This window comes from Micromys minutus (assembly GCF_963924665.1).
Source record: "Micromys minutus genome assembly, chromosome: 9".
In the NCBI taxonomy this organism is placed as follows: Eukaryota; Metazoa; Chordata; class Mammalia; order Rodentia; family Muridae; genus Micromys; species Micromys minutus.
In genome coordinates, this window is record NC_137978.1 from 48303561 (window position 1) to 48315630 (window position 12070).

Here is a 12070-nt window from a genome sequence, read left to right on the forward strand (position 1 = left end):
TGGCTGCAACTACATGACATCAGGGTACCTGAGTCAAAGAATGCCATCAGGTGGGGTTGAGAGTAGGCTAAGGACCAGCAGTTTCAAAACAATGGTAAACTGTTTCTTTCCTTTTCAGAGCTGTATGCATCTCTTAACCACTGAGCCACCTCTGCTGCCCTGTTGTTGTTCTGTTTGTTTGAGACAGGATGTCATTACATAACCCTGGCTGTCCTGGAACTCACTCTGTGGACCAGGCTGGCCTCTAACTCACAGAGATCCACCTTCCTCTGCCTCTGGAGTGCTGGGATTACACACTCGTGCCACCAGGCCCAGCTAACGTTCTTTACCTACTTTTCCTTTCTCTTCTTTGTGATGCTGGGGATCCATTCCAGAGCCTGCAAAGGACACTCAATCCCTGCACACAGCCCTCTTACTCTTTACCTATTCTACACACTATTCCGAAAACTGCCCTGTTTCTCATTTTACAGAGAACAAAAAGTTAGGCATGCTGGCCTAAAACTTTAATCTCAGCAATCTTGAGGCAGAGGCAGGCGGATCTCTGTGAGTGCAAAGCCAGCATAATCTACAGAGTGAGTTCCAAAAAAGCCAGGGGGCTGCTTTGTCTGTCTCAAAAGATTCTGCCTCAAATAAAAGGGCAAGATAACGAAATACATAAAACACACACACACAAATAAATGTTGTTAACCTTTTCTTTAACACAATATTATAGACAGCTTAATGGCATGAGCAAATCCTTTGACCATTCTCAAGCCCCACAAAAGAGATGTTCCTGTGGGAGCTCCATCTCTGGGGATGAATGAAGCGTACTCTCCCACCAAGGTGGTTGAATTTACAGAACCCAAATGGCAAAGTGGCTAAAAGTCATATGACCTCTTTTGCAGAATGCTCACATATGGTCCAGACTAGGCCTAAGCAAGGTTGCCCAGTACCCGTCTGATGCCTGGAGTCCTGGGCACTGCCAGCCAAGGCTTTGCCTGCCTGGCCTGGCCTCTCTGGTGAATGGGGGAGGAGCTGCTACTCAGACCTGATGCTGATCTCTCCTGACAGCTGCCCCTAAGGCTGGCAAGGCAGCAGCAGGCAGGGGGGGAAGGGACCCGATTTAAAGATCCAGCTGCCCCGCCCCCTGCCAGACTCGGGTAAGCCAGCATCGGTGAGCATCCTCTGAGCACACAGTGCCCAGACAAATAGGTCAGGGACCTTACGCACGCTCTGGTTACCACTTCTTGGTACCCTGGGCGACATCTATTCATCATTTCTGCTCCCATTTCACAGGCCAACAGGGAAGACCAGTGGCCCCACTATGAGATTCCGACGCCTGACTCCTGGCTACTTCCGGGTGCTACAGGTAAGTAAATCTAAATACTGGCTTTCAGCACTACTGACCTCTTCTTCCCCACTTCCCCCAACGACAGGGCTGGTAACCCCAACAGCCAGACTGTCACGTTCCCTGCTGCCTGACTAGCCAGGACCCAGATGGGCAGTGAGGCGAGAAAGATTGGGGTGGAATCTCCCTGGGGCAGAAATGGCGTCCGTATCGTCTTTACCCAGCTGCGCCATCTTATCCCCTTCCTGTTCATTTGCACCTTCTGTGTCCTCCCAGATGCAGGTGGCTGGGGAGCTGAAGGCCGAGCCCCGGAGTCCGCTGGTTGGGATTGTGGCTACGTTGTTGGCTGTCCTCGGATTAGGTGGCTCCTGCTATGCTGTATGGAAGATGGTGAAGCAACGGCAACCATCACGGGCTCCATGATGAGGCGGGGTAGCCTCTTACCCAGGCTTGGAGGTAGGTGACTCTGGGGAGGGAGGCTGCAATATCAGAAGCCCATGTTTTCCCCCTTGGGGATTAGTCTCTGCCATTGCTAGATCCTACTCCCCAGTTTTACACGGTGCCTAGACTCCAACCCAGATTCAAAGAAGTAGGCGGAGGATACACGTTGCAAAGCCGGATCTAGTAGGGAGTAGAATCTTGGCCCAGAAGCCCCTAGTAAGGGAAGTTAGTACCGGAGATGCGCCCTCTCGTCCAGGTCCTTTATTTTGGGCAGAACACCCAGAAGAGGGCATCTCTGAATACCCCAAACCCAAAGAACACACACACTCAGTCTGGCCGATGAACCACTGCCCATGGGCAGTTTCTCTTCCCTGCATCCTTAGGCCACTCAGGTGGATGTGTCCATCTCAGGAACCTCAGTGGAAACTTCCGTGGGCACGCCCAGCCGCTGGGGTTGCACATAAGAGCCCATGCCCGCTGCCCTCTCAGCCTCTTCCTGACTGTAGGGTTCGACACTCAGTTGCTTCAGCCTGGGAGAAAGAAGAGTAGGAGATCGGAACTCACCAAGTGCAAAACCTTCCTGCATGGCACCTACCCACCAGCCCTCTTGACCCCTTCATACCTTTTCTTGTGGTCTTTGGATCGGAAATGGGTCTTCAGGTTGGCAGAATCGATGAAGTACCTCCTGCAGGGATGTAGGATGAAGGAGAAAGTGAAGGGGTGAGGTTTCTGGTATGCCTACCTCCCTGGCCCTAGCTCTTTGCCAGACATCAGATTCTGAGCCCAAAGGGATGAGAGACGGGCTGACCCAAGACAGAAGCTTCTAGCGGTTCTCGGCCCGGACCTCGTCGCTCCGGGCTGGTACCTCAGACCCTGCTCCGCCCCTGGATGGACTCACGCGCAGGCCAGACAGCGATGCAAGCCGCCCCCTGGCAGGTCCGGGTCGGGCTCTGCGTCTGGCTCTGGCTTGGGCCGTGTGAGCCCCTGCGGCCTCAGCTCGCGATGAATCTCATCCAGGTCCGGCCGCCGCTTCTTGGCCTTCATCTGGCGGGCTAAGGAATGTGCTCGATGCGCGCCGGTCCGCCGGGAGCGACCCATGATCAGCGACAGAGACACACACAAAACCAAGAAAGAGGGAGTAGGGGAAAAGACCCACACGTGTCGGCGCTTCCGGGCCGCTCAATGACGTCACGAGACGCTCTCCGGGGGCGGAGCGGGATTGGACAGACTGCCTCTGATGACGTCACTGGCGGGTTGGCTGCTTGAGCGCCCCCACGTGGTCGTCGATGATAGTCACTGGGCTCTGGAGGAGCAAGAGCAGACCTGGGGGAGCCGGTCCGCCCCATCATCACTTCCCGGTTTCCACACCTCGGATTTCAGTGGTAGGGGATGCTTTTAACGTCTCTGGACAGCACTGATGCCTGTGCCATGAATAAATTACTTCATAAATGAGAATTAGTGTGGAATCATGGATGGGTCACACAGAGATAACCCCTAGGTTCAAACAAAGAGTCCTTCTTACCCCCAGCCCTATCCCTGGCGTTTTACTTCTCTCCTCTGTCCCTACCTCTACTCACAAGCAAATTCCTGAGGCAAAGAGCAGAAAATTGTTTCACAATGAATCTACCACATAAGGGGGTCTGTCCTTGAAGAATGCTCAGTTCTTACAAAAAGCCTTTTGTCTGTTGTTTTGTTGCTTGCTTACTTGGTTGATTGCTTGGTTGGTTGGTTGGTTTTTCAGAACTGGGGTTGATGCTCAGTGAGTTTGGGGTGGGGCACTGCATCCCTAGCCCAAGAGGAAATGTCCCTAGAAGACCCCCCCCCCAATCTCTGCTTTCTTTCTCTATGTTCAGGCTCCAGGAGAGGGCTGGCAGGAAAGGGGAAAATGACCAAGAAGTAGTGCCTTCACTCATCTTGGCCTGGTGCCTCTCAGGCTGGCCAGAGCCAGCTCTACTATATGGGGACAGAGGACCTCAGCAATAATTCAGAGTTCTGGCTCTTTGGAACCAGTTGCCAGGAAACAGGGAGTTGGTCAGGCACGTGCATCCCTGGGGAGAACAGGTTTCTAGGCCAGACCAAGAGTGAAATGGAAGCCCAGGGCGCTTGCAGACTGGAGGCCTGGGATCTTCCCACTCCCGTTCATGAGGATGGGGCAGACACAGGGTGGGACCCTGACAAGGACTTAGCTAGAATGGCTGCAATCACGGGATGCAGAGGTGTGGCTCCTGGACTCAAGACTTTGAGTGGAAAGCTTTCTCTACAGCTATTCGAAGAGGTAAAGCATCATCAGTATCCCCGAGTGCAGGCAGGAAAACAGACTCCAAAAAGCTGACTCCATTAACTTTGGCCAATATGGGTCAAGACCAGGAGCTGAGATGGCACAAGCCTGCCCCAACCTCAGAATCACTGGGATCAGGTTTACCTGCTTGGCCCTGTGCCAGCTGGAGACAGACTGGTGCATCTTTCATGAAGTCACCGGATCCCTGGGACAGGCTCTTGGTTCTTCCAAGTTTCTGGAGCCAGAGCCACCGGTGCCCACTGAACTACCTACCACCTTCTGGGCCTGGGTGCCAGGCCCCTTTCCCCTGCAACCATGAGCCAAGCCTTCTGGAAAACTTACAAGTCCAAAGTGCTACAGACTCTGAGTGGTGACTCTGAAGAGGACCTGGCAGAGGAGGTGGGTACTGTCCGTGTCTTCCAGGACAGACAGACAGCAGAGGTAGGGTGTCTGGAGAGCGTTGAGTAGGCTGGGGAAGAAGATAGATTCATGTGTGCAGAAGTTGTAGGTGGGATTAAGAACAGCACAGTGCAATGATAAGGAGATGAAGATGTTCAGGCAAATGAGAACAGGGAGAGCCAGGGCCCTCAGAGGAGCAGTCACGGACTCCAAGGACCTCATGAGCTGCCGTACGATAAAGATTGTTCCATCACTTGGCAGTAGACACGAAAGTACGTTATGCTTTCCAGAGCTTTCTAGTGGACAAAGCTAAGCAAAAGTAGGATCCCTTGCCTGAAGAGCAATGAGGTCCAGTTTACAGGCGAGGGGAGTGGCTCTTACTCTCTGTGGACCACAGTAGCAGCATCCGGTCAAAGTCATACTTAGACCATCCTTGGTTGTCAAAAGACAGGGAGGTCAAAAAGGACTTTGAAATAAAGACACTGTACGTCTAGACATTGTGGTAAATGGCAGTTACACAAATAGATGTGGCAGGGGGAGGAACTAGCCCGGTGAGGGGGTGGATAAGCATCTGACTGGACAGGTTGGTGTCCAAGGCTGGGTTTCCATAGATGTGTCTGTAGGAAAATCTGCCATTAGTGTCCCTGTGGGAACCCCAGTACGGGTGTGAACTGGATTTAGTGAGTTTTCATGGATGCGTGTTTTGAACAGGATTCTGTATGCTTTCGTGTAGGCACTTACCCGTGTTATGTTTGGTCAGTGGGAGAAATTTGGAGTGCTGTGCCTAGGTCTCTGTTTAGCCAGCTTCCCGAAAGAGAAGAAGATATGTGAATGAGTTGCTTAACCACATGAGTACTCTTTGTGTGGGTGCCTGACAGCACATCCCCGGCTCTACAGGCCGAAAATTCTAGCTGCAAAGAGGCATGTGTGTCTGTAGCAGTGTATGTAGTGTGCCCTCGTCCAAGGTTTTGAACTCATGGATGTGTTTGGGCAGATATGTGTGCTCGAGGGTATTTGCAGAGATTTACCATGCAGGCCTGTGCTTGTGAGAAGTGTGTCTGTGAGCATCCCCATGGGCTCTGGTGCAGATGCAGGGTGCACAGATGTGCTTCTGTGGTACACAGACTGCCAAGTGTGTGTGTGCACAGGTTAGCAATGGGGCCTCCTCTCATGCTGTGGTTGGGGGGGTTATCTTGTGTCCCAGAGGGAGAGCCCAGCATTGGTGGAGTCTGAGGCGGCAGAACCCACGGAGGAGACATTCAACCCCATGTCACAGCTGGCCCGCAGAGTGAGTTCAACCTTCCATCCAAGACTGGGAAGCCTGACAGAGGCTGTGGTGAAGCCCTGGAGGCTGCATCTCATCCTGTTCCTGACTCCTGGCTCTTTCCTCCCAGGTTCAGGGGGTTGGGGTGAAAGGCTGGCTGACAATGTCATCTCTGTTTAACAAAGAAGATGAGGACAAACTGCTGCCGCCGGAGCCCTGTGCTGATCAGTATGTCCTTAGGGGGCAGGGCTGGGAGGGGCCTAGGATCTCTCTTCTACCGCGATGGCTCCTTCTGTCCTTCTAATCCCGCGGGGCTTCATAGGGACAGTCCCAGGCTGCTTTCTCCTATCAGAATACAGCAGATCTGTGTGGGAGATGTGGTTAGATCTCTTGGGACCGAGGTAAGGGGCAGTCCTTATGGGTGGTTTCTCTCTCCTCCTGAGGACAGCCGTCTCCCTTGAACTCAGGACAGGAGAGATCTTTCTAGGTGCTTGAGACAAGGGAAGGGTGGACTAGAAGGTAAATCCTCACACTCCAAAGCAGCTTGTCACCAGCGTAGATTCCCCTTCTTCTGATTCTCTTGGTGCCCATTGGAGGCCTGAGGATCCCAGAGGACCCCAAGGCACAGTTTAGAAAGCATTGTTTGATAAGGTCTTTAATATTGAGAACATTAATATGGAGATGAATTGGGGCTTCATCTCTAACTGGCTTTGTTTCTTACACACTCAGCATGTCTGCCTGCTTTCAGCCCCGTGCACCCACCCACCCCATTCCCTTCTTCCCTACGGCCTCAGGAGTCCTGCCCACTCCTCCTCCACCTTCCAGTCCCGGTTCTCCGAGGACTTGTCCAGAAGCTAAGTTCCTTCTTCAAGCCTTATTACCCCTTCTTGACAGATCTTCTCCAAGTCGACTCCCCCTAACCCTAACCCTAACCCTAACCCTAACCCCTAAGCCCCCTAACAGATGCTTCTAAGCATCTGTGTCAGGATTTCTTCCACTTTCTCCGCGTATCAAATTCCTCTTTCCCTCAAGCCTAACCACTTTGTTCATTTGGCTCTCTCCCCTATCGGGGGTTTCCCTCCTATAGGACCTAAACAAGCCCATCCTAACTCTCTCGTGCCCTTCTCTCGGAGACCCTCCCTGGCTTTCCAGACCTGGCTTGAGTCACTTCTCCAAACTCCATGTCCCGGTTCCCCTCTGCCCAGCCCGCTCTCACCTCTCCTGTCTCCGCCTCCTCTTGCTAGCAGGCCCTGACCTTGCCCCGACTCCTTTGGTCCCACTGCTTGTCCTTTCTTCTGTCCACTGCCCCTCTCTGGGACCCCGGGCCATCCCGCTGACCCCCGTCCTCTCCTGCAGCCCGCTGGCTGCTCCCCCTTCCTCGCAGGCGGCCGCAGCCGAGACCGAGCCGCGCGGACCGGGATTCTGGGACGCGTTCGCCAGCAGGTGGCAGCAGCAGCAGCAGGCGGCAGCGTCCATGCTGCGCGGCGTGGAGACCACCGCGGAGCGGGACCCGGAGCCTCAGGACAAGCCTGCCGAGGAGGCCACCGAGTGCCCCGAGACACGGGAGACGGATCCCGCGGCAGGCTTCAAGTGGGGTTTCCTCACCCACAAACTGGCAGAGATGAGGGTGAAGGCCGCGCCCAAGGGCGACTAGCGGAGCAGCCTTGGTGGCGCCCGTCTTTCCCTACCTCCTATAAAATCTCCTGGATCGACACTCAGTGTGACTGTGTACATTTTTTTCGGACAACAGAAAAAGCTACTTTTAGGTGGGCGACCTGTGTAGGGGGATGTCTGGCTAAAGGGTTCCTTACCTTCTTTACTGACACAAGCGTCAAGGACTCCAGGTGACAGCATGGGTGGCACCAGATTTAAGGTGCGACTTTCCAGAAAGCCCAGAAGACAGACTCCACTTCCCTGTCCAGCTTCATTTCATTCAACAAACCCTGCTGGTGGCCTAACGGCGCATGCGATTTCGAAATACACACACACACACACACACACACACACACACACAAAATGCTGAACCAACGAGGTTGCTCTCTACCAGCGGGTCCCATATAAGGTTTTGTTGAGGCACAAAACAGGGCTACCTGTGGGAGCTCAGAGTACATGGGGAATTTGGGGAAATTTTCCTGGAGAAGAATGCAGAGCTAGGGAAGGAAATCAGGAGAATCCTGAACAAAGGCTTCGACAGGAAACCTGCGGGGAAAACCCGAGACTTTGTGTCGCCTGAGAAAAAGGAACCCTGCTGGGCATATAGCTCTGTTGGTGAAGGGCTTCCAGCTGCATGAAATCCTGTGTTCAATCCCCAGTGGTTGCTGACAGGGTGAGGCTGACCTGGGACACACACAGACAATAGTAGCAGAAAGTTCCGAATCCTGACTTAAAGGTGTCCCCGTGATCCTCCAAGCCTCAGCCTTTCTTACCTCGGGACTCCGTGAGGGCGGGGCAGGGGTCCGAAGCACCGAGGATCCTGGGTAATTCAAACAAGCTACAATGTACTGAGCTCTTTCTATATTCCAAGCACATTGGCCGCACGCATTACAGCTCCTCCAGAACGCTGTCTTCTAGTTCTTTTAATAACTGACCAAGGCCCCCGCTTGGTCAAGCTCATACACTCAGCCTGAACCCACGCCCAAAACCCACACACTCAGCCACGCAAACCGGTTCTCCCTTTCCCTTAACATCTGCCCTCTAAGCCAAACACGTGGCCCTTTTATTAAATAACATTTTAGCTTTATTCAGTAGTTCGCTCATCTCCCACCCCAAGTCCATCGCTGCTCACATTTAGCTTCTAGAGTGACCACGCGGCCACTCTAACCCTTTCCACAGCTCGCACCTGGCCCCTGTGGTCCCGCTTGCTCAGTGTGCAGATCGGGGATCCTAAAATCCAGGGAAAGGGTTTGTTCACGGACGAGGCGAGCTGTCCGGGAAGCCGTCTTCCCGTGTGGTGGTGGTCACACCTCAGACTCGCGCGGCGGGGCGCGCGCGCGCTGGCATCCATACAACCACTGGATGACGCGCGCGTTGCGTTCCACCACCGACACCGTGGGTCGTTCGTCCCGCGCCGACCCCGCCGCCTCCGAGCCCCCGCCACCGCCCGCACAGTCCGGGCTACCCGCGTCCCTGTCGCTGGATGTCCAATCGCTGGTGTCCCCGGAGCCGGGAGGCGGCGACGTTGCGACCTGAGGGCTGTGCTCTGCGCCCCAGCTCTGCGGAGAGAAGCGCTCGGCGCCCAGCACCTCCACCAGCGCGCGCTCCAAGCCGCAGTAGTTGAAGAATCGCTCCTTCTCCGACAGTGGCAGCGAGCACGTGGGACACAGTGCGCGCTTCCCTGGCGCCTCCGGGGTATCTGGGGACCCAGCCCACCCCGCGGGAGCCCCAGGTCTCTCTGTAGGTGCCGGGCTGCTCGGAGCAGCGTCGCGGGTGGCACCCAGGAAGAGGCGTCGTACTAACCCCTGGCCCTTGGCGTTCTCTTTGTTCACCGAAGCCTTGCAGTCCCGCTTCTGGCGGTAGAAGATAAGGGAGTCAGGTCTTGGCTGTCGCCTGCCGCTACTCCGGCGGGCAGGCCCAGGCGTTCTGGGCGATGCCGAGGCCTCCAGCTCATAGCAAGGGTGTGGCGTCAGCGGTCCTGGTCCCCCGCGCAAGGCTGGCTCCTGACGACGTACTATCACCTGGTGCGTCTTGACGTACTTGGCTTTGTCGGCCTCCAGCCTTTCCACGGCGCTGGGAGTTCGTCCCCTCGATGGTGTAGTGGGTGAGGCCAGGAGCATCTTAACGGAACTGGGCAGGTCAGTGCTCCATACACAGTGAAGGACGCACAGGTAGCTAAGGAGCAGCGAACAATTCCCTAGGTTCCTAGCGCCTGTAGGGAGAGAGGAAAAGTAGGCAGTTCCTGTCCCTCTCCCGCAGGCATTCCTCAGTAGAGGATCAGCCGGTCACCCCTCCCCCACCAACTGGTGCCATGCCCAGGGAGCAGAAGGTAAAACCTCCCTTCCAATCCTTTAGAGGCATTGGGTGGTTCTTGGGGAGGGGGCATCTAGGCCCCTTTGAGAACATCCCAATCTGGCCACGGGGTCATGCACACAGGACAAGCCTTCAGGACTCTTGGAAAGGAAAATCAGGCGGGTCCTAGCCCGATTCCCGAAATCGGTCTTAACCGGAAAAAATACCTCTTCCCAACAGTGTAGCTTCAAACCCAAGACAAGGAGGCTCCCCAGCCACAGGCTGGCTGCAGCCGACCCACCCTTCCCGCCCCCAAGCTCCGAGGTCAGGGACATAACCATAGGGTAGAAGTCTCTAGGAACTGCTGCCAGCTTCCTTGCCCAGGCCGGGCAGGGCTATTCAGGAAGGAGAGGGAGGTGGTCCATAGACCATATCAGTTCGCGACTGGCAGTCACTCCGTGCCCCTGCCAAGGGGAGTCCCAGAAAGCCTAACTGTAAACACCGTTCTGTCCAACAACCCCCCCCCACACACACACACTTACAGTTCAGAAGCTAGGACAATGGCCTAAAACGGAATGGGTTTATACCAGCGCTTTTGAGAGTTAGGGTACCGCCTTGGAATCCAGATTTCTTGTTTTACCGTGCAGATCTAAGTCAGCTTGGACTCCCTGATGGCCTATCAGAACGTTTCCCTCTGGGGTTTGGTTTCTGATCTTGCTGTTATAAAACCGGGCAGGAATCCTTAATCTCGATTATTGGTCCCCCCCCCCCGATTCTTCCAGATAACTGGCACCCAGAAATTGGCCCTCAGGGTCCCTGTCGCCTTCCCATCCAGAAACCTCTGGCCTTTCTCCTTTACTTCCCTTGTGCTGTGGAAAAGGGCAGGGGGGAAGGTAAATCATGAGCTGACAGTTCCCTTGTCGGCTAACAGAATGGGCCACCCACATGGCTCAACACACCCATCCCTGCCTTCCCATTTCCCGTTCCCATACAGCTGAGAGGGACTTATTGGTTCCGGGGACTGAAGGAACCTTGGATCCGGAGGCAACAAAGGAACAAACTAGGGGAGGGTGTGTGAAGAAGGGGTGCCCTCTCCGCTTCACCGAAGCCTTGGAGCAGAGACCCTGGCAACCTGCAGCCCCATCCTCAGCTGTAGTGCTGCCTCCCATATGTGGTGAATCTGACTAGAATATGAATGGTTGAAACCAGGCAGCAATGAGTCTCCTAGTGCCCCTCTATTCTCTCAGAGACTACTCTCAGGCAGTCAGAGTCCAAGGTCCCAGGAGGGCAGTGAGCTTGTCTGACCTCGTGGATGGCCTCTGTTCTCTCCTTTCTTTAGCCCTGAGCAGAGAGGCTATAAAAAGTCCCTAAACACAAGGACCAAAATAGTCTACTGTCCCCTGCCTGTTCCCTGTTTTCTGGGCTGGCTTTGATGTTTGACCACAGACAGCCCATCCTGGACTGGTAGCCAGTCTTGTCCTCTCTGTTCCACTGCCTAACCTCTCCCAGCCCTAGAGTTACTAAATTCTTACTCTATCTGCTCCAGCTTTGGCTCTGAACACCGGCGCTCCTAGGTTTAATAGCTTGGCACTAGCCTTCTTACCATCAATCCAAAGTTGCTCTCCCACCCAGCATCGGGCTCGGGATAACACTCACCTCTGTGTGGAGAGACGCTGATTGCTGTGGTCCCCTGGTTCTGCCCAGACTGAAGGCAGACAGGACAGCGGGGACTAGGGAGTAACTTTGGTAGCCGCCAAGCCTTACTCTCCACAGGAAAAGCGAGAGAGCCTCCACCCCCTAGGTTAACTCTTCCTGACCCAGGGCTCAGACTCAATTAACTCCTTCCTGACCAGTCTTAGTGCTGACAGGACCCTTGAGCCGTGTTCCTGCAGCTTTACCTCACAGATGGTTAAATAGTCTCTGTCGGGTTCAGTGATTGTCACGGAGGCGTCATAAACTTGGGCTGAAGAAACATAACCCCAAACAAGACCTTCTGCTCTGCAGGCTCCCTCTGAAATAGCAATGCCCCGGTGTAGAACAGAGGATAGAAACGGGTGCTGTGCCTTTTGCTTTTCTTCCTCCTCTCTCAGGTTTAGGCCTGTTTTAGTCCTGGTGCTGGAGTGTGGGAAGCCTGCTCTTTCTAGAAGGGGGCTGCAGCATCTGCACCCTAAGGGTGGGTGCAGTGTGCTGCAGGTGTGCAGGGGACGTGAGGGTGAAGCAAGAATTCAGGGGTGCAGCCTTAACGTTGGCAAATGGAGCTCACAGGAGGGTGTGATGGAAGAGGTCTTCTAGGGCTAAGCCTCTATCCTTTGGCTGCCCACTTGGGGACTCCTAACGCTCTAGCCTACTCTTCTCTGTCATTCATCTCCAGGGGAAGCCCTATCCACAAAGGAGCCCCGCCCTCTCAGTAGGTGAC

The 12070-nt window shown here is 54.6% G+C and overlaps 4 protein-coding genes across 7 annotated transcripts; 2 read left to right on the forward strand and 2 right to left on the reverse strand.

Annotated features, from left to right (window-relative positions):
• The first annotated feature begins 694 nt into the window (after positions 1–694).
• On the forward strand, positions 695–1760 carry ZNF593OS (ZNF593 opposite strand). The gene has a single exon (XM_080921095.1). The coding sequence runs from the start codon at positions 1526–1528 to the stop codon at positions 1748–1750; it is 225 nt and encodes a 74-aa protein (XP_080777221.1). The 5' UTR covers positions 695–1525; the 3' UTR covers positions 1751–1760.
• Positions 1761–2145: 385 nt separating this feature from the next.
• Positions 2146–2929, reverse strand: ZNF593 (zinc finger protein 593). The gene is made up of 3 exons (XM_080921094.1): positions 2667–2929; positions 2391–2453; positions 2146–2298 (listed from the first exon to the last, which is right to left on the reverse strand). Exons 1-3 carry the CDS (start codon positions 2864–2866, stop codon positions 2157–2159), a joined length of 405 nt encoding a protein of 134 aa, XP_080777220.1. The 5' UTR covers positions 2867–2929; the 3' UTR covers positions 2146–2156.
• Positions 2930–4361: 1432 nt separating this feature from the next.
• Positions 4362–7363, forward strand: LOC308424096 (uncharacterized protein C1orf232; the record flags this gene model as incomplete). The annotated part of the gene is made up of 4 exons (XM_080920985.1): positions 4362–4445; positions 5650–5733; positions 5840–5937; positions 7066–7363. The coding sequence occupies 4 exons, from the start codon at positions 4362–4364 to the stop codon at positions 7361–7363; spliced, it is 564 nt and encodes a 187-aa protein (XP_080777111.1).
• A 1099-nt stretch (positions 7364–8462) lies between these two features.
• FAM110D (family with sequence similarity 110 member D) lies at positions 8463–11411 on the reverse strand. 4 transcript variants are annotated; one of them, XM_080921629.1, is made up of 2 exons: positions 11311–11411; positions 8463–9574 (listed from the first exon to the last, which is right to left on the reverse strand). In XM_080921629.1, exon 2 carries the CDS (start codon positions 9480–9482, stop codon positions 8667–8669), a length of 816 nt encoding a protein of 271 aa, XP_080777755.1. In that variant the 5' UTR covers positions 9483–9574; positions 11311–11411; the 3' UTR covers positions 8463–8666. The 4 variants fall into 4 exon arrangements, with proteins under 4 accessions (XP_080777755.1, XP_080777758.1, XP_080777757.1 ...); XM_080921632.1 differs by having other exon boundaries at positions 11258–11359; XM_080921631.1 differs by lacking the exon at positions 11311–11411 and adding an exon at positions 10242–11293.
• Between the last annotated feature and the right edge of the window lie 659 nt (positions 11412–12070).

Excerpts from the sequence above, each read along its gene's own strand:
- ZNF593OS (XM_080921095.1), top strand. The coding sequence starts at position 1,526 with ATGGCGTCCGTATCGTCTTTACCCAGCTGCGCCATCTTATCCCCTTCC.
- ZNF593 (XM_080921094.1), bottom strand. The coding sequence starts at position 2,866 with ATGGGTCGCTCCCGGCGGACCGGCGCGCATCGAGCACATTCCTTAGCC. Across the intron at positions 2,454-2,666 it reads CATCGCTGTCTGGCCTGCGC|GAGGTACTTCATCGATTCTG; the intron begins GTGAGTCCATCC and ends ACATCCCTGCAG. Across the intron at positions 2,299-2,390 it reads TCCAAAGACCACAAGAAAAG|GCTGAAGCAACTGAGTGTCG; the intron begins GTATGAAGGGGT and ends TCTTTCTCCCAG.
- FAM110D (XM_080921629.1), bottom strand. The coding sequence starts at position 9,482 with ATGCTCCTGGCCTCACCCACTACACCATCGAGGGGACGAACTCCCAGC.